General features: G+C 40.6%; 4 protein-coding genes across 4 annotated transcripts; 2 read left to right on the top strand and 2 right to left on the bottom strand.

Moving 5' to 3' along the window:
- The first annotated feature begins 1,029 nt into the window (after positions 1–1,029).
- Positions 1,030–5,147, top strand: LOC145702123 (uncharacterized). The gene is made up of 7 exons (XM_081779331.1): positions 1,030–1,189; positions 1,358–1,423; positions 3,339–3,761; positions 3,820–3,992; positions 4,031–4,559; positions 4,602–4,999; positions 5,043–5,147. The coding sequence occupies exons 1-7, from the start codon at positions 1,030–1,032 to the stop codon at positions 5,145–5,147; spliced, it is 1,854 nt and encodes a 617-aa protein (XP_081635457.1).
- Positions 5,148–5,372: 225 nt separating this feature from the next.
- On the bottom strand, positions 5,373–5,837 carry LOC145705004 (uncharacterized). The gene is made up of 2 exons (XM_081782456.1): positions 5,744–5,837; positions 5,373–5,698 (listed from the first exon to the last, which is right to left on the bottom strand). The coding sequence occupies exons 1-2, from the start codon at positions 5,833–5,835 to the stop codon at positions 5,407–5,409; spliced, it is 384 nt and encodes a 127-aa protein (XP_081638582.1). The 5' UTR covers positions 5,836–5,837; the 3' UTR covers positions 5,373–5,406.
- Positions 5,838–9,632: 3,795 nt separating this feature from the next.
- LOC145702627 (uncharacterized) lies at positions 9,633–11,703 on the bottom strand. The gene is made up of 9 exons (XM_081779878.1): positions 11,598–11,703; positions 11,403–11,556; positions 11,218–11,363; positions 10,909–11,173; positions 10,773–10,865; positions 10,608–10,730; positions 10,235–10,287; positions 10,007–10,104; positions 9,633–9,961 (listed from the first exon to the last, which is right to left on the bottom strand). Exons 1-9 carry the CDS (start codon positions 11,634–11,636, stop codon positions 9,670–9,672), a joined length of 1,263 nt encoding a protein of 420 aa, XP_081636004.1. The 5' UTR covers positions 11,637–11,703; the 3' UTR covers positions 9,633–9,669.
- A 733-nt stretch (positions 11,704–12,436) lies between these two features.
- LOC145703645 (proton myo-inositol cotransporter-like) lies at positions 12,437–14,388 on the top strand. Its single transcript, XM_081781030.1, is given in 4 exon segments — positions 12,437–12,661; positions 12,705–13,944; positions 13,986–13,997; positions 14,039–14,388. Coding segments are annotated over 4 exon segments (1,644 nt in total). The 5' UTR covers positions 12,437–12,531; the 3' UTR covers positions 14,301–14,388.
- The last annotated feature ends 5,873 nt before the right edge of the window (positions 14,389–20,261 follow it).

Here is a 20,261-nt window from a genome sequence, read left to right on the forward strand (position 1 = left end):
GAGTTAGAATGGGCCTCCCGGCCCCGCAAACCCTTACCTTTATACAAAATTTGTTCTGATTTTATAGCCTTATTTTATCATTCTTTCCGCGAAAAAAGCTCTAACCTGAAACCGCGGAAAAATTAAGAACTGGCACAGTAAAGCAGCTCCAACCAGAAACCGCGGAAAAATTAAGAACTGGCACAGTAAAGCAGCTCCAACCAGAAACCGCGGAAAAATTAAGAACTGGCATACAGAAGCAGCTCCAACCAGAAACCGTGGAAAAAATTAAGAAATGGTATAGTAAAGCAGCTCCAATCAGAAACCGCGGAAAAATAATAACCGAAGTATGAGAGAAAATCCAATCAGAAAACACAAAATAATAAACGACGAATATAAAGAGTCGGTCCAAGGGGGATCAACCAAATAAATAAAAATATACCTATTTGAAGGGACTCCATATACATCTCACGAAAAAAATAAAAAGTTGCCTACGGAAAGGTACATCAGAGAAAAAAAAGTTCCTCCACTTTAGAAACGAAAAACAGAACTAACTCCAAAAAAAATGCTCCAACTCAACCTAACTCCAGATTTTGACCTGAGCCCGATCTTTGTGTTCCTATTTCTGTTTCTGTTCTTTTGAGATGGGCGGCCAAAAATGATTTGAAAGTTGAAGATTTTGAATCGGGAGAAGATTTTTCTCTCGAAAACATTTTCACTCTTCTGACAATGATAGTTTACCCGCGCAGTTTGGCTGGCTTCAATCTCAATCCGAAAAAAGAAGAACAAAAATTTCAAACAAACGAAATTGAATTGCTTCTCAGAAGAATGAAGTTCAGAACTTATTTGAATCCAAGTGGATGGGAAATTTTAAAACCGGGCTTGATAGACGCGAACTTTGATTTTGAAAGAGGTTTTTATAAATAGCTAAATTCACCAGTCATAAAATATCTGCATGTAGTCCTCCTGCACCGCAATTTCGCCTTCTTCCGCCCCCTAACCGTCACCGGCTGTTACCTGAATCCCGACTTTACAATAATTTTCCACCAAATGGTGCTGGACCGAATCGAAAACTCGGAATTTATTCTCCAGAACACTTTAATCGACCATTCCGGCTCTCAAGTCAGAATTCCTCTTTCCAGAGAATTCTATGCTTCTTACGAAACCATGGAAGATTGCTACAACTGCCACAACGATTTTGTCTATTTCGGTGAGAACAACGAGTTTTTTGCTTTGGTCAACGAGAATTTCAATATGGAGAAAGAAAAATGGTACCTTCTGCCTCAAGCTTATTCAATAACTCTTACTAAACTTTAAGAAGATTCAGAGAACAAGGTAAAATTCAATCTAGCTTTTAAATTCGAATTTCAATCTCTAGGCATCAAGTTCGAATTCATTGGAAAGGAAAAGAGAAACTTCAATCAGCAGGACGCCGTCTCAAAAAGTTTTTCATTAAAAGTTATTTTTGATTAAAATGAAACACTTATAAAGAAAGAGAATTTTTATCAGGTTTTATTCTGCAGTAATTTTCAAACGTCATAAATACTTTTTACTTTTGCGTTTTATTCTCTCATCTCAGAGAGACAGACTGTAGTTCGTTTTCGCAAAAAAAATATTCTCTCGAAAGACATTTTTAATCATAAATAATATTTATTAAAGAGCCGAGAAAAGGTAAAAATGCAGCAAAAAGGAATGAACAAAATACTATCTTCTCACATCGTAGCGCGAAAACTGTTTCGAAAGCTCCAGTTTCGTGTTTCGACTGACATCTCCAAGTCGCCTCGAGAGCGAACCCTTCTTGTCCAGCGTGAAACTGCGCGCCTCCAAACGAGCGATTCTAGCGTCGAAACGGGAACCTTCCGTTCGCTCTGTCGGGGACGCGTTATTTCGTGGCTTTTGCTTCGCTGGGGCGGCGCTGGTTTTTGCGCTTTTCCGTCCTGCTCTTTTATCGGGTGCAGCTTGCGCAGACGATGGCAGACCGTCGCACTAGATAGAGCACAGTTACACTTCAAGTCGACGTCGCTCGCACTTACGCAGGCCACTGATGGATGATATTCAAGTTGCCATTGGCGTCGCCCGCCATCTTCGTCTTCGGCGGCAACATAACATTACTCTCCTCCTTCATCAAATACTCATTTTAGGTCAAAACATGCTTTTATTCCACGAAAATTGTACAAAAACTGCAAGAGCAAAAACATAATTTAATACATTCTTCGCGTAAGATTCGCCAAGACTTTGTATTTGTTCTGACCCAAACGTGGCTTGGAGTGGATCTCTTTGCTTGTGTGCGATTGCCGTGGCGATTGTTTTGATACTTTTTCGAGGTAAGAAATTACGGCCTTTATACTGTATTCTGTGCTCGGCACGGGGAGTTGGAAGTTGTATAGGCCAAATATGCCCAGATTTTCAAAATGATAACATGCGCAGCTTGCGAGAAATTATGATGAAAGGGATAGAAACTTGTCTCGAAATTCAATAAAGAGGAACGTTTAAAATTAGCGATAATTAGCATGCGAAAAAGATGCATCAAAATAAAAGTGACTGTTTTTTGAAGAAAATTTTATTATCATAAATTATATTTGTCAAAGAGCCGGGAAAAGAAGCTCCTTGTTGGAAGACTCGTTTTGCTCCATGAGTTCAATCAAGTCTTCCTCTCTTTGACACATATCATATTTGCAGACTTCACAGTGCAATGACACTGTGTCCTTGCCGCGAAAGGTGGTTGGATGGTCACCGTTGATTGAGTAAATATTTTAGTAATTCTCGGGCTGATTTTTTAGCATTTTTAACGGGAGATTTGCTCTAAGTCGTATCACATTGAAAAAATGCAAGTTTCAACGCATCCAAAAGAATTGTCAAGAGAAGCTGTTGCGATATGGCTTGAAGATTTTAAAAAGAGATTGAAGAGAACGACGAGCAGAGATGATTTGGACAGATTGATTTTGTCGGTGGAGAGATACGAGTTTGAAAAAAGTAATTGTGCTGGATGGAAAAAGGTTATTTTTGAAAATGGAAAAGGAAAAATTATGCCGGAATATCTGAATGAAGAATGGGAAATAACTTCATTTCAAAAAATGATCCTCGACAAGAATCCGCAACTAGAAGGTCGAATAATAAAATGCTCAGAATTAAAAGAAGAGACCGGAGAATGGATTATCGACGAATTTCATCAGCAAAAATTAATTTCAGCCGGTGGAGAAGCGATTGTTTTTGAAGACAAATTTGGAGAATTTGAAGTCGCGGTTCGGGTTCAGGCTTTTGATTCGGCGCTTTTTACGGGGAAGAATGAAGAAATTGAATATGAAATTAATCTTTCGGAAGGTATTTTTATTTTTTTAAAATAGTTTGTCCTTTTTAAGACTACGATACCGCTCATAACGACGAAAAAGATGACGCTCAAGTTATCCCTGTTCATCAAAACGTTATCAAAAACTTCTGCAACATCGAAATTTACTCGAGCAACGACGAGAAAAGAGAAGACTGCCTCGGATGGATAACGATTATGGAGAAATGCGACGCAGATTTGAGGAGCAGATTGAAGAAAGAAGATTTGACCTTGGAAGAAAGGAAGAAAATTGCGATTGGAGTGAAAGAGGGGAGAGAGTATTTGAGGGACATTCGAATTTGGCATCTAGATCAGAAGCCGGAAAATATTTTGTTGAAAGATGGAGAATGTAAATGGATTGATTTCGGAACAATTTGGGAAGAGACTGGAAGGAAGAGCTATCGAAGAATGGGCTACGCGAGAAGAGGGAGCAAATATCGATATCCTGATTATTTATGTAAGTTTTTAATTGAAATTAGTTGAAAATATTTTGCTCGTGTTTAATTTTTTCTCAGATGCTGGATCTGCTGCCTTTTCGGAAAGTGATCAACTTTGTAAAGGAGGAAGACGAAGAGGAGATAGATCACCACTTCACATTTTGATTCTTTGCGATTGGAAGACAGCCTGGAGTCTTCTTTTCAAACCGATCGAAGGGGACGGAAGAGAGAAAATTGAAGAAGAACTAAAGGTACGAGCTCGTTTCTGCAATTAAAGAAAAATTTAAAGGCGTGCAATGCTGAGTGGCTCTCAAGATATTCCCCATCAACCGAAGAAATCGAAAACTTGTCAGGAATCATTTCTCTAAAAAATGCGCCTTCTGATTTTTGCCTTGACGATCCAAATTTGACGAAATCTTCAGCAATGGCCGATCTCAAACAAAAACTTACGAAACAGATCAATTTGGACTTCGAAAACGTGACGAAGAATGTTTTAAACCAAAGAGAAAGCGATCTTTGTGTTCCCATTTCAGTTTCTGTTCTTTTGAGATGGGCACTCAAAAATGATTTGAAAGCTGATGATCGGAAAATGGAAAGTGATTTTCCTCTCGAAAAAATCTTCACAATTCTTACAATGATAATTTACCCGCGCAGTTTGGCTGGCTTCAATCTCAATCCGAAAAAAGAAGAACAACAATTTCAATCAAACGAAATTGAATTGCTTCTCAGAAGAATGAAATTCGAAACTTATTTGAATGAAAGTGGATGGCAAATTGTAAAACCCATCGGGATAGACGCGAACTTTGACTTTGAAAGAGGTTTTTATAAATAGCTAAATTAACCAATCAAAAAATATCTAGTCCTCCTGCATCACAAGTTCGCCTTCTCCCGCCCCTTAACCGTCACCGGCGCCTACCTGAATCCCGACGGTTCAATAATTTTCCACCAAATGGTTTTGGACCGAATCGAAAACTCCGAATTCATTCTCCAAAATACTCTCATCGATCATTCCGGCTCTCAAATAAAAATTCCTCTTTACAGAGAATTCTATGCTTCAGAAGAAATGATGGAAGACTGCTTCAACTGCTACAAGGATTTTGTATATTTTGGAGACAACAACGAGTATTTAGAGTTAGTCAACGAACAATTTAACATGGAAAGAGAAAAATGGTATCTTCTGCCTCAAGCTTATTCAATTACTCTTACTACGCCTCAAAAATATCCAGAAAGCTCTGAAAGTTCGGATTCAGAAAATCAGGTAAAATTTAATCTAGCTTTTATAGTCGAAATTCGATCTCTAGGCGTTCGACAAAGGAAATCATGAAGATTCGGACGAGTCGATTTTTCTAAAAGGAAAAAAGAAATTTCAATCAGCAGGACGCCGCCTCAAGAAATTTTTTCATTAAAAGATATTTTTGATTTAAATAAAATACAGAAAAAGAAAGAGAATTTTTATCAGGCTTTACCCTTCAGTAATTATCAAATGTCAAACGTCATAATTAGTAGTTATTAATTACTTTTGAATTTTGCGTTTTAATATTTCAATCTCTTAGTTTGTTATTCGCAAAAATAAATATTCTCTCGAACGACATTTTTTAATCATAAATAATATTTATTAAATAGCCGGAAAGAGTAAAAATGCAGCAAAATGGAATGAACAAAGTACTATCTTCTCACATCGTAGCGTGAAAACTGTTTCGAAAGCTCCAGTTTCGTGTTTCGACTGACATCTCCAAGTCGCCTTGAGAGCGAGCCCTTCTTGTCCAGCGTAAAACTACGCGCCTCCTGGACGTTGCAAACGAGCGATTCTAGCGTCGAGACGGGAACTTTGCGTTCGCTCTGTCGGGGACGCGTTATTTCGTGACTCTTGCTTCGCTGGGGCGGCGCTGGTTTCTGCGCTTTTCCGTCCTGCTCTTTTATCGGATGCAGCTTGCGCAGACGATGGCAAACTGTCGCACTAGAGAGCACAGTTACACTTCAAGTCGACGTCGGTCGCACTTACGCAGGCCACTGATGGATGATATTCAAGTTGCCATTGGCGTCGCCCGCCATCTTCGTCTTCGGCGGCAACATAACATTACTCTCCTCCTTCATCAAATACTCATTTTAGGTCAAAACATGCGTTTATTCCACGAAAATTGTACATAAACTGCAAGAGCAAAAAAATAATTTAATACGTTCTTTGCGTAAGATTCGCCAAGACTTTGTATTTGTTCTGACCCAAACGTGGCTTGGAGTGGTCTCCAAATTATGGTCTTTTTACTGTATTCTGTGCTCGGCACGGGGAGTTGAAAGTTGTATAGGCCAAATATGCCCGGATTTTCAAAATGATAACATTCAAAACATGCGCAGCTTGCGAGAAATTATGATGAAAGGGATAGAAACTTGTCTTGAAATTCAATAAACGAGTACGTTTAAAATTAGCGATAATGAGCATGCGAAAAAGATGCGTCAAAATAAAAGTGGCTGTTTTTGACGAAAATTTTCTTATCAAAAATTATATTTGTTAAAGATATCAATATTATAAGTACTGGAATTTCTCCGGCACCTAGAGGAGTTCAAAAAAAGTGAGCTTCTCGTTTTATTCATTTTGATGCAAATATTGCGACTTTTCTCAATGAATGGTTTAGTCATGCGGCATCACTGATGCCTTAATTGAACATGGAAAGTACAAAGATGAAAAAACTGCAATTGCAGTGTGTCCTTGGCGCGAGAGGTGGTTGGATGGTCACCGTTGACTGTGTAAATATTTTACAAATTCTCGGGCGGAGTTTTTAGCATTTTGAACGGGAGATTTGCTCTACATTGTAGAGTCTACATCATATCACATTTTAATTAAAAAATGCAAGTTTCAACGCATCCAAAAGAATTGACAAGAGAAGCTGTTGAGAAATGGCTGGAAGATTTTAAAAAGAAATTGAAAAGAACGACAAGCAGAGATGATTTGGACAGATTGATTTTGTCGGTGGAGAGAAAAGATTTTAAATATCATTCTTATGCTGACTGGGAGGCGGCTATTTTTGAAAATGGAAAAGTCTCGTTTCCGAATAAATGGCGAGAAAATGGGGGGCTAACCAAAATCAGTAAGTCTGGAGCTAGGACATGACACCGTAGAACCAAATAAGAAAGTATCATACATTCAAGGACCGAATAAGAAAGTATCATACATTGAAGAACGGAATAAGAAAGTATCATACATCGAAGGATCGAACTATAATGGAAATCCAATCCAAGAACGATGCAAAATTGGATCGGGCATACATTTGAAAATCCATACGGATGGGTTTCTTATAGGCCGGTAGGCCTAATACGGCAATCTTATTGGTTCCAAAAAATGTGATCCTTTAATGCATGATACTAATCTAATTTGGTACTTGAATGTATGATACTTTCTTGTTCCGTTCTTGGATGTCCCGTCCTAGCTCCAAACTTACTGATTTTGGTTTGAGCCTAAAATGGGCAATAACTTCATTTCAAAAAATGATCCTCGACAAGAATCCGCAACTAAACGGTCGAAAAATAAAACGCTCAGAACTTAAAGAAGAAACCGGAGAATGGACTATCGACGAATTTCTTCAGCGAAAATTAATTTCAGCTGGAGGAGAAGCGATTGTTTTGGAAGAAAAATTTGGAGAATTGAAAGTTGCGGTTCGGGTTCAGGCTTTTGACTCGGCGCTTTTTACGGGGAAGACTGAAGAAATGGAATATGAAATTAATCTTTCCAATGGTATTTATATTTTCTTAAAATAGTTTCTCCTTTTTAAGACTACGATACCGCTGATAACGACGAAAAAGATGACGCTGAAGTTATTCCTGTCCATCCAAACGTGATTAAAAACTTCTGCAACATCGAAATTTTCTCGAGAAAAGACGAGAAAAGACACGACTGCCTTGGATGGATTACGATTATGGAGAAATGCGACTCAGATTTGAGAAGCAGATTGAAGAAAGAAGATTTGAGCTTGGAAGAGAGGAAGAAAATTGCGATTGGAGTGAGAGCGGGATACGAGTATATGGAGAGCATTGGAATTTGGCATCGCGATCCGAAGCCGGAAAATATTTTATTGAAAAATGGAGAATGCAAATGGATTGATTTTGGAACTATTTCGGAAAAAACTGGAAGAGAGAGCTATCGAAGAATGGGCTTCGCGAGGGAAGGGAGCAAATATAGAGATTATAGCTATTTATGTAAGTTAAAAATTGAAATTAGTTGAAAATAATTTGCTCGTGTGTTTATTTTTTCTCAGATGCTGGATCTGCTGCCTTTTCGGAAAGTATTCAACTTTGTGAAGGAGGAGGAGGAGGAAGTTCACCACTTCACGTTTTCATTCTTTGTGATTGGAAGACAGCGTGGAGTCTTCTTTTTAAACCGATCGAAGGAGACGAAAGAGATAAAATTAAAGAAGAACTAAAGGTACGAGCTCGTTTCTGCGGACTAAACCAATTTTTGGAAGTGTATATTTGGATTCCCAATAAGATTGCTGTATTTGGCCTACCGGCCAATAAAAACCCTTTCCATAAAATTTAGTTCCAAAAATTGGTTTTACCCGTTTCTGCAATTAAAGAAACATTTCAAGTCGTGCAATGCTCAGTGGCTCCCAAGACGGATTCCATCAACCGAAGAAATCAAAAACTTGTCAAAAATCATATCTTTAAAAAACGCGTCTTCTGCTTTTTGCCTCGATGATCCTTATTTGACAAAGTCTTCGGCAATGGCCAATCTCAAACAGAAACTGACAAGACAAATCAATTTCGACTTCAAAAATGTGACGAAAAATGTTTTAAATCAGAAAGAAAGCAATCTTTGTGTTCCCATTTCGGTTTCTGTTCTTTTGAGATGGGCGGCCAAAAATGATTTGAAAACTGATCATTGGAAAATGGAAGGATATTTTACTCTCGAAAAAATCTTCACAAAACTGACGATGATAATTTATCCGCGCAGTTTGGCTGGTTTCAATCTAAACCCGAAAAAAGAAGAACAAGAATTTCAAACAAACGAAATTGAATTGCTTCTTAGAAGAATGAAGTTCAGAACTTATTTGAAAGAAAGTGGATGGGAAATTGTAAAACCCATCTCGATAAACGCGAACTTTGATTTTGAAAGAGGTTTTTATAAATAGCTAAATTCACCAGTCATAAAATATCTAGTCCTCCTCCATCATAACTTCGCGTTCACCCGCCCCTTAACCGTTACCGGCTGTTACCTGAATCCCGACGGTTCAATAATATTCCACCAAATGGTGCTGGACCGAATCGAAAACTCCGAATTCATTCTCCAAAACACTTTAATCGACCTTTCCGGCTCTCAAATCAGAATTCCTCTTTCCAGAGAATTCAATGCTTCTGAAGAAATGATGAAAGATTGCTACAACTGCCACAACGATTTTGTATATTTTGGAGACAACAACGAGTATTTAGAGTTAGTCAACGAACAATTTAACATGGAAAAAGAAAAATGGTATCTCCTGCCTCAAGCTTACTCAATTACTCTTACTAAAACTCAAAAAGATTCAGAAAGCTCTGAAAGTTCGATTGACGATGATGATTCAGAAAACCAGGTAAAATTCAATTAAGCTTTTATATTCTAGTTTTTAACATAAGATGTTCGACAAAGGAAATTCTGAAGATTATTGGAGCAGTGACGAATAAATTTTGAAGAAACTTAAATCATCTTTATCATATAACTATGTTGATTATATCATATTTTTGGTTAAAATAAAGAAAGAAGGAGAATTTTTATCAGTCTTTATTCTGCAGTAATTATCAAACGTCATAATTACTTTTGAATTTTGCGTTTTATTCTCTCAATTCCTTAGTTCGTTTTTCGCAAAAATAAATATTCTCTCAGACGACACTTTTAGTTATAAATAATATCTATTAAAGAGCCAGGAAAAAGAAGAAATGCAGCAAAAATAAATGAACAAAGTACTATCTTCTCACATCGTAGCGTGAAAACTGTTTCGAAAGCTCCAGTTTCGTATTTCGACTTACATCTCCAAGCCGCCTCGAGAGCGAGCCCTTCTTGTCCAGCGTGAAGCTCCGCGCCTCCTGGACGTTGCAAACGAGCGACTCCAGCGTCGAAACGGGAACTTTTCGTTCGCTCTGTCGGGGGCGCGTTATTTCGTGGCTTTTGCTTCGCTGGGGCGGCGCTGGTTTCTGCGCTTTTCCGTCCTGCTCTTTTATCGGGTGCAGCTTGCGCAGACGATGGCAAACCGTCGCACTAGAGAGCACAGTAATAATTCAAGTCTGCATCGCTCACACTTACGCTGGCCACTGATGGATGATATTCAAGTTGCCATTGGCGTCGCCCGCCATCTTCGTCTTCGGCGGCAACATAACATTACTCTCCTCCTTCATCAAATACTCATTTTAGGTCAAAACATGCTTTTATTCCACGAAAATTGTACATAAACTGCAAGAGCAAAAATATAATTTAATACGTTCTTCGCGTAAGATTCGCCAAGACTTTGTATTTGTTCTGACCCAAACGTGGCTTGGAGTGGATCTCTTTGCTTGTGTGCGATTGCCGTGGCGATTGTTTTGATACTTTTTCCAGGTAAGAAATTATGGCCTTTTTACTGTTTACTGAGCTTGGCACCCTGTGTAGAAAACCTGAGTCAGGGTCCGAAAAAGCTGAAACTAAAGCCGCGCAGCGGCTTCTTTTAAAAACGAAGCCGCGAAGCGGCTTTGCTTATATATTTTTCTATTAAATACTGGCGAAGCCGCTCTGCGGCTTCGTTTGCAAAAAAGCCGCGGTGCGGCTTTTGTTTTAGACTTTTCAGACCATGACTCAGGTTTTCTCCACAGGTTTCCTAGCGCAGCTACTGTATCTCCATCTTGAAAATGATTTAAATTCTTACCCCTGCCTTGTATTCTCGGCGAGTTAAGTTTCCCTGGTGAGAGTTGGAGGCGATCGTTATTGCATATTAGCTTTTTCATATTCAATGGCTTCATTATGATCCTGTTCAGCGGCATTGCGTGCTGCTCTCCTGAATTCCATGTTAATCTCCCTTTCCCAATAATGACTTTACCTTTTGACGAGCGCTGCATCAGAAGATCGGAAAGGCGTTTCTTGAGTTCGATAGGATCCACTGGAGCCGAGAATTGTTTATGCTGTGTTATGTCTAAATCCGAAATCAAGGAAGAGAATGAAAACCGAAAACTTACCGGGAATTACTTTTTGCTTATCATTGCTGTGTGGTATCTTTGCTGAAGCTGTTCGATTTTTCGTCTTTGATTCTGAGAATTTGCGCGATCGATTCGCCGCCGTCTGGTTTGGCGGGTTCGGCTTTGGTCGACGCTTTTTCGGAATCAGCACGACCGGCGGGTCGAAATTAGACGGCCGCTTCCACGGACCAAACTCAGTGTAGCACTCTTCTTCTTGAGGCATCCATTTTAGTTTACACAGACGCTTTGAAATCTCCACCACCATCTATCAAATAAATTATATTTTTGTCAATGGTTATCGAAACTGACCTTGGGTACGGCAGCTTCCATTCGCTCCTTTAGCTCTTTTACGTCCGTTATTTTCGAGTAGTCATAAGGATTGTCCATGTCCTGGGAGTTGAGTAACGGCAGCTCTCGTAGCAGACGATAGTTTTCACCTTGTTTTCCATAGATATCTAAGAATTGCTTGGTAAAGGTTCTATGAGTATTCTTACGTATGTCAGGCTCCTTGTTGGAAGACTCGCTCTGCTCCATGAGTTCGATCAAGTCTTCTTCTCTTTGACACATATCCATGTAGAAATTTACGATGCTGCTTTTATCCTCTGATCCTTGGACTTCTTTGGCGGACCTTTTCTTTTTGACGCTCTCCTTGTTAATGATTATGGTCTGTACTTTTGACGCAGTCTTACCTTGATGGTCCGCCGTCGCGGCCCATTTTCATTTTTCATTTTTCTTTTTATGTGACCGCGTTCTTTTCTAGGTCAAATTCATAAAAAGGCTCCTTCTCTGATTCTTTTATTTCAACTAATGAATTTTCACCTAAAACAACAAGTGTTCCAAGGTGTTCTAGAGAAATCTAAGTCGACCTTATGAATCTTTATTTAACCAAATCATTGCAAATTCAGTGTCATCAAAAAGGTATGAGGCCGTCAGCAGACAATGGTACTATCAATTAGCTTATCTTCTGTGCTTATTTTTGCTTGTTTAATTATTCAAGTATTCAACCAATTATGGGAAGGTACTGAAGCTGCTCGCAGTAAAATATTTATTCCGCTGAAAGAGATTATAGTTATCTCTTCACAGATCGGTATTTTTGTCAAATAGAAGAGAAAAATGTGCCTTCCTGTCAAACCAGGTATGAAGATGGAAGTTCTTGAGGATTTCTAATTACAGTCAATTTCATGGTAGGAGATCATACAACGAGAGTTTCATTCTTCGAAGCCCACACTCATTCCATGACCCGTTTGCTTTTCTTGCCTCTGATTCTTATTGCTTTGCTGTTCGTAAGTAAACCCACTAAAGCACAAGCAGTACTTGAGATTAAGTTTGGAATGGTAATTTCACATTGGGCTTACAGAAGAAAATTGAAAATGGAGAAGTCTACTTCCACACATTCCGTTTTCACCACTACAATCGATTAGTATTTCTAAAGAAAAATCCTTGTAATAAAATTTTTGAAAGCTCTTGCAAGCTTTTTTTCACCCATTGTTTTTTGAAAAGCAGTTTGGTTTCACCGCGGGGCGAGCGTAAGAGTCATCAATTTGAGTAAATATTTCACATTCTGTAACCGATCGAGAGAATAAATCAAATGAAGAATTGAACGGTGATTTGAAGAGGCAAAAAATGGTAGAAGAGAGCAAAATTTCGTTTCTCAGCAAACTTAGTTTTTTCTCCTCGATTGGTGGGCTTTTATTTGGCTATGATACAGGGGTTGTTTCTGGGGCGTTACTCTTAGGAACGATTTGAAATCGGGGTTAATTTAACGGTGGATGATTGAAATGAAAATCGGAAAAAAGTAACCGAGGAATTCAAATTGACAACGATCGAGCAAGAACTGGTGGTAACATCGACGATCGCGTTCGCGGCAATATTCTCCCTTGCGGCTGGTTTTCTCAATGCACAATTGGGACGCAGATTGACCATTATTATTTCATCCTTTCTATTTGCTCTTGGTTCAGTATGCATGGCTGCTTCTTCTGGATTCGCAACATTGATGATTGGAAGAGCGATTGTTGGAACTGGTCTGGGAGTATCTTCCATGTCGATTCCGCTGTATTTATCCGAATGTGCGCCGTCGGATGTCAGAGGCAAAATTGTGACTGTAAATAACCTCTCGATCACGGGCGGTCAACTTATCGCTGCTCTCATCGACGGGGCATTTAGTAAAGTCCCTGGTGGTTGGCGCTGGATGCTCGGTCTTGCCTTCATTCCTGCTGTGATACAGTTCTTGGGCTTCATATTTCTTATGCCGGAATCCCCCCGTTACATCATCGAGCACAAAACATACTACGAAGCAAAAGAAGTCCTTGCCAAGATTCGAGCTGACGATGACGTCGATGAAGAGCTCGACGAGATGAAGCGGGAAGTAGAATTGAACAAGCACTCGAATTGGCGCGATCTTTTCAAAACAAAAAATGGAAGACACGCGAGTTTCATCGGATGTTGCCTGCAATTATTCCAGCAGCTTGTCGGGATAAATACGGTCATGTACTACAGTGCGACTATTATTTACATGTCTGGAATGGTAACAAATCCATCCGCTGCAATCTGGCTCGCCGCACTTACAGCTTCAGTTAATTTCGGCGCCACTCTCATCGGCTTGTTTTCGATAGAGCGAATCGGTCGTCGAATTCTAGCTCTCATTTCTGTCGCTGGGAGCTTTGCTAGCCTTCTTTTACTCTCAGGTGGCTTTTACTGGAACGATTCTCTGGAAGAAAAAGTCACGAGCAATGGAACGGACGCACACTGCAACTCTTACTTCAATGAAATTTGTGGAAATTGCGTTTCCGACGCCTCCTGTGGATTTTGCTCTCAAAACGGCGTACAAAGCTGTCTACCAGTCAACCAATCGACTTGCACAAATGATAATGGCTCGTTTTGGTCGGAAGAGTACTGCCCAAAAACTACTGCTTCGTGGATGCCTCTTCTCGGCATGATTTTATATTTGTTTTTCTTCGCGTCTGGAATGGGACCCGTTCCATGGGCAGTCAACTCCGAGATTTTTCCGCATAGTTGTCGGGAGGCAGGGATAGCCTTGTCAACTACAGGAAAGGGGTTTGTTTTTCAGCAATTAACAGTTCATATGGGACTTTTTATTGAATTATATTCACAAAATCAAACCCATAAAAGTCAACTGGCTCTCCAACTGCATCATCTCTCTGACTTTTTTATCCTTACTCGAAGCGGTCGGAACAGCTGGCGGATTTCTAGTGTACTCAATCTTCGCACTAGTAGCTCTTATCGTCTTGTTCTTATTTCTTCCCGAAACAAAAAGCGTGCCGCTAGAAGACATCGCCGAAGTCCTCGAAGAAGGATGGATCGTTCCTTTCAAAAGAAGCTGCAATCCAGAAGAAAACGACTTACAGGTCTTAGTTGATGACACTGACGACTGATCTCACAAAATCGCATTTAAAATTGATCGCCAACAAACAGTTCATGCACAAACTTATTTTCCTTTCAATAAAATTTCTTCATACAAGATTTTTTTTGTATATTTAAAATTATAAGCTATTACTTATTTACTAATTAAGTAAATTTGCTTTATTGGAATCATCAGTAAAAAATTTAAGAAGACTTGCTGACTAAAGTTTCTTCGGCCTTTTACCGAGATTTGGCCTGTCACTGTTGGAAGAAGTTTCAGAATTTCTTTTTCCCGTGACCTTAATAGTTTAATGAGCTTTTGAAAGCGAGAATAAATAAGGTAGAACCTGGTTTGGAGTTAGAGTTATTAAATACGCTTGTGGCAGGAGATACCACTTTTCTATTTTCATATTGAAATTTTCGTTGACCAAAGAAAAAGACTCGTTGTTGTCTCCATAATATACAAAATCGTTGTAGCAGTTGTAGCATTCTTTCATCATTTCTTCTGAAGCGTAGAATTCGCGAGAAAGAGGAATTCGGACTTGAGAGCCAAAATGGTCGATTAAAGTGTTTTGGAGAATGAATTCGGAGTTTTCGATTCGGTCAAGCACCATTTGGTGGAATAATATTGAGCCGTCGGGATTGAGGTAACAACCGGTGACGGTTAAGGGACGGGAGAAGGCGAAGTTGTGATGCAGGAGAACTAGAAATGTGATGAATAATTAGTTTGACTCTTTAAAACCTTTTTCATAATCAAATTTCTGTTCTCTGTAAATGTATTTTATACTATCCCATCCACTTTTATTCAAAAAGTTCTGAACTTCATTCTTCTGAGAAGCAATTCGATTTCGTTTTCTTGAAACTGTTGTTCTTCTTTTTCGGGTTGAGATTGAAGCCAGCCAAACTGCGTGGATAAATTACCATTGGGACGGAAAAATATAAATTTTCGGTTTTGACAAAATGTCGAAAACGTAACATTTTCAAAATTCTAAAAGTGCAGTTATCTCAAGCCTGAACTGCGATTCAAGAATTTTGAAAAAATTTTGTGATTTCATTATTACGAAGCGTGGGCGGCGCGATCTAAGAAAAAGTTATGAACTCGCCTAGGGACCAGGCGTACTTATTTTTCAGATTTTTTAGACTCAATTATTCTCTATGATCCAAGGATTGTCACAATTGCTTCAGATCGAAAATTGCTCATCGCAATCCTGAAATATTGCGTAATTTGTTATTTTCTCGTATAAACTATTAAATTATTAAACCAATACTAATTATATTGAATAAATGGCCATGCTCGGCCGTTATATGGCCACTTATGGTCGAATTCGGTCGAGTCTGGCCGGAGGACTTCCCGGAGGACCACCCTGGTGGAAAACTAACTGCTGGAAGACCAATATTAAAAAAAAATAATAAATAGCCTAAGAGGAACAATTATTGCCACTTTTGTCGAGCTTTGGTCATTTTCTGCCGGAGGACCTCCCGGAGGACCAACCTGGTGGAAGACTATCTGCTGGAAGACCAATATTAACAAAAAATAATAAATAGCCTTACAGGAACAATAATTGACATTTTCGGCAAGCTTTGGTCATTTTCTGCCGGAGGACCTCCCGGAGGACCAACCTGGTGGATGACTTACCGCTGGAAGACCAGTTTTAACAAAAATTTCTGGATGACCATACAGGGCCAATAATTGCCATTAATGGCTAGTTTTGGTCATTTTCTACCGGAGGACTTTCTAAAGGACCGCCCTAAAGGAAAAATAACTACTTAAAGACCAACATTTGAGAAACATTTGAAAAACCGTTTGGACCCTTTTGCTAAAAACCAACTATCTCAGGGCCAATATAACAAAAATTGCCTAAACAGTCAAAAAAACTTTGGGATGCCATAAATCCATGATAGACACAACAGAAACTGCATGTTTCTTAAAACCGTTTTCTTCGATATTATGCGTAAACAAAGCCTTAACATAAATTAAACTAAGTCTGAGAATCAAAGCCGACCCGAAGGGAAGGCCACGCCTGTTTATTAAATTCAGTCAGGAACAGGACGAAGCCGACCCGAAGGTAAGGCCACACCTGTTTATTCAATTCAATCAGGGACAGAGCGAAGCCGACCCGAAGGGGAGGCCACGCCTGTTTATTCAATTCAGTCAGGGACAGGGCGAAGCCGACCCGAAGGGGAGGCGACGCCTGCTAATTCAATCCAGTCAGGGACAGGGCGAGGCTGGACCGAAGGGGAGGCAACGCCTTATTATTAAATTCAGTCAGGGATAGGGCGAAGCCGACCCGAGGGGGAGGCAGCGCCTGTTTATTCAATTCAGTCAGGGACGGGGCGAAGCCGACCCGAAGGGGAGGCAACGCCTGTTCATTCAATGCAGTCAGGGATAGGGCGAAGCCGACCCGAAGGGGAGGCCACACCTGTTTGTTCAATTCAGTCAGGGACGGGGCGAAGCCGACCCGAAGGGGAGGCATCGCCTGTTTTTACGATTCAGTCAGGGACGGGGCGAAGCCGACCCGAAGGGGAGGCAACGCCTCTTTATTAAATTCAGTCAGGGACAGGGCGAAGCCGACCCGAAGGGGATGCCAGGCCTTTTTATATAATTCAGTCAGGGACCGGGTAAAGCAGACCCGAAGTGGAGGCAACGCCTGTTAATTAAATTCAGTCAGGGACAGGGCGAAGCCGATCCAAAGGGGAGGCCAGGCCTGTTTATTCAATCGAATTGAGAGGGAACCAAGCCGACCCGAACGGGGGCAGTCCCATTTATATAATTCAGTCTGAGACAAGGCCAAGCCGACCCGGAGGGGGGGCAGCTTCGATCAGACAAGTCAGTCTCAAGATGGGCCAAGCCGACGCGAAGGATCGGCCAGTCCCGATTAGACAATTCAGTCTGAGGTGGGGCCAAGCCGACCCGAAGAGGAGGCATGCCCTGTTTACTTTATCCAGGTTAAGACGGGGCCAAGCCGACCCGAAGGGAAGGCCAGTCCCGTTAATTCAATTTTGTCCGAGACGGTGCAAAGCCGACCCGAAGAGGAGGCAAGCCCTGTTTACACTATTCAGTCTGAAACGGGGCCAAGCAGACCCGAATTATCTCCTCGATCGCAGCTAAGGCACGTTGCTTCTGCAAACAAGTCTTAGGCGCCTGGAGCACAAATCCACATGTCCGCCCTTGAAGCCCACTTTGGACAATTTGATTATAGCCCTGGCCGCTTGTCGGAGAAAGCTTGCCGCAGCTGCTGAGGGTAAAGTCAAACTAGATTTCATCTAAGCTTATGGGCACTGTCATGTCCCAAAAGAGCCGTTCAAAGTGATAGACTGCTTAATCGTCTTTTTCGACAGATATTTCTTTAAAATGTATTCTAGTCATGTTTTTTTCTACAAGAATGCATTCAAGAACAAAATTCTTGCTTTTCAACAAAAAGTTTCTGCTGACTTTCTGAGTCGATAATGAACAATTTTCTCCAGAATTTTGGTTAAATATCTTGAAAAAAAACACAAGAACCACTGAACTAACATCGGACACAGAAGTGTTGCTTCAAATAGTTGCTACTAGCCGTTTTGTGGTACAAGGGCTCGGGGTCTAGACAACCTGGTATGACACAACAAAAACTTTGACCTCGAAAAAATCTGAAGAAAAAAGAATTGAGCATGTCATAATTATTAAGTTTTTGAAATTAAAATTATAAAAATAATAATAATAATTGGTCATTATAATTTTGAAGTGTCAATCGTATTATCTCTGTCTCTCTCTTATATATCTCTTCAAACTGTTTTTGTTTTGATTAAAAACTCATATTTTCAAGACGCTCTAGAAGAAAAAATAACAAACAAAATACTGCTTGATTTCGCAATATTTATTTTGGTGCCAGGTTCTGATAAAAATCGGTCCGAACAAAGGGTCAACTTCCGCCGAGAACAATGGGCTCAACCCTCGGGGGGAACAAAAAGATCCATGTTGCTCGGACCCCGGCACTAAATTCTAACTACTGAGGTGAAATTCTTTCAGTGATGATTGCAGATTGTTAGTGTTCTTTTTCAGCTTCTTTTCGAATTCTCGGAAGCTTCTTGAAATTTTTGTACTGTTCTTAGGGCTGAAAATGATAGAAGTGACGAACTCGGAAGAAAAGCTCGAATTTCATTATTCTATGATTCAGTTTTAATAATTATATTGTAAAATAAATTTATCGCAAGAAATCAGAGTGTTTGAGAGGCTTGACTTAATCTTTGTTTCTTTGCATCCTCGGTAAATGACATATTTTTTTGATCAATTCTATCCAAACATCATCAAAGATGCATCCTCGAAGATGGGAGTCTGGATTCTCCATCGGTCAAAGCTTCATATATGCAACATCGAAGAAAGAATCGTCGTTGATGCCGCGTTTCTTCATATAAAGTGTCGTCTTGCATCGACATTTGTTCAGCATTCTTTTTAAACATTCTATCCTAGTTTTTCAAGGAAACTCTTAACAGATTTGAAACCTCCAGCCCAAAATAAGTACAACGGGCGACATAAACGTTTATTCGATTCGAAATTTGAACATTTCTGTGGAACACTTGTTCTCGGACAAAGAGCTTGTTTTCTTATTTTCAGTCAGAAAGCGCAATAAATTCGACATGTACTCGTCGATCCATTACCATCATCATCAAATTCCTCAAATTCTATTTTAATCGGTGATCTGAAGGAATTAAATAAACTGGACTGGCCGACCCTTCGGATGGTTGACGGCGGGAGTGAGTCTTTGTAAAGACTGAGTCTTCGCGCAAAGACTCAGTCTTTTTCTTCGGGCAGTGAGTCTTTTTTTTAGAAAAATAAAAGACTGAGTCTTTTTCGAACAATTGTTTACGTCTCTAGAAAAAAATTTGTTATTTCTTCTGAATCATTTCTATCCATCAGTTTCTTATTGAACATGAAGGAATAACCTAAAAGTCAGTAAAAATGACATTTCAAACCATTTTCTGACCGTCTGTGCGTTCCGCGCTTGTCTTAGAGGAAATTCATTGATAAAACAGGTTATACGTTTACCGCTTCGACTATATTTTCAAGTTGAAAAAGTTTCTAGAACAAAGACTCACTCCCGCCGTTACCGCGCGGTGACGGCGGGAATGAGTCTTTACAAAAAGACTCAGTCTTTACAAAGACTGACTCCCGCCGTCACCCCTTCGGATCGGCTTTGCCCCGTCTAAGACTGTATTAAACAAATAAGACTGCCCCCTTCGGGTCTGCTTGGCCCCGTTTCAGACTGAATAGAGTAAACAGGGCATGTCTCCCCTTCGGGTCGGCTTCGCCCTGTCCCTGACTTAAAAAACAGGCATTGCCTCCCCTTCGGGTCGGCTTTGCCCCGTCCCTGACTGAATTATATAAAGAGGCCTGGCCTCCCCTTCGGGTCGGCTTCCCCCTCTCCCTGACTTAATTTTATAAACAGGCGTTGGCTCCCCTTCGGGTCGGCTTCGCCCCGTCCCTGACTGAATTGAAAAATTAGGCGATGCCTCCCCTTCGGGTCGGCTTTGCCCCGTCCCTGACTGAATTATATAAGGAGGCCTGGCCTCCCCTTCGGGTCGGCTTCCCCCTCTCCCTGACTTAATTTTATAAACAGGCGTTGGCTCCGCTTCGGGTCGGCTTCGCCCCGTCCCTGACTGAATTAAAAAAACAGGCGATGCCTCCCCTTCGGGTCGGCTTCGCCCTGTCCCTGACTGAATTGAATAAACAGGCGATGCCTCCCCTTCGGGTCGGCTTCGCCCCGTCCCTGACTGAATTGAAAAATTAGGCGATGCCTCCCCTTCGGGTCGGCTTTGCCCCGTCCCTGACTGAATTATATAAGGAGGCCTGGCCTCCCCTTCGGGTCGGCTTCCCCTCTCCCTGACTTAATTTTATAAACAGGCGTTGGCTCCGCTTCGGGTCGGCTTCGCCCCGTCTCTGACTGAATTAAAAAAACAGGCGATGCCTCCCCTTCGGGTCGGCTTCGCCCTGTCCCTGACTGAATTGAATAAACAGG

The sequence above is a fragment of the Oikopleura dioica genome, chromosome PAR, assembly GCF_907165135.1.
Source record: "Oikopleura dioica chromosome PAR, OKI2018_I68_1.0, whole genome shotgun sequence".
Taxonomy (NCBI): domain Eukaryota; kingdom Metazoa; phylum Chordata; class Appendicularia; order Copelata; family Oikopleuridae; genus Oikopleura; species Oikopleura dioica.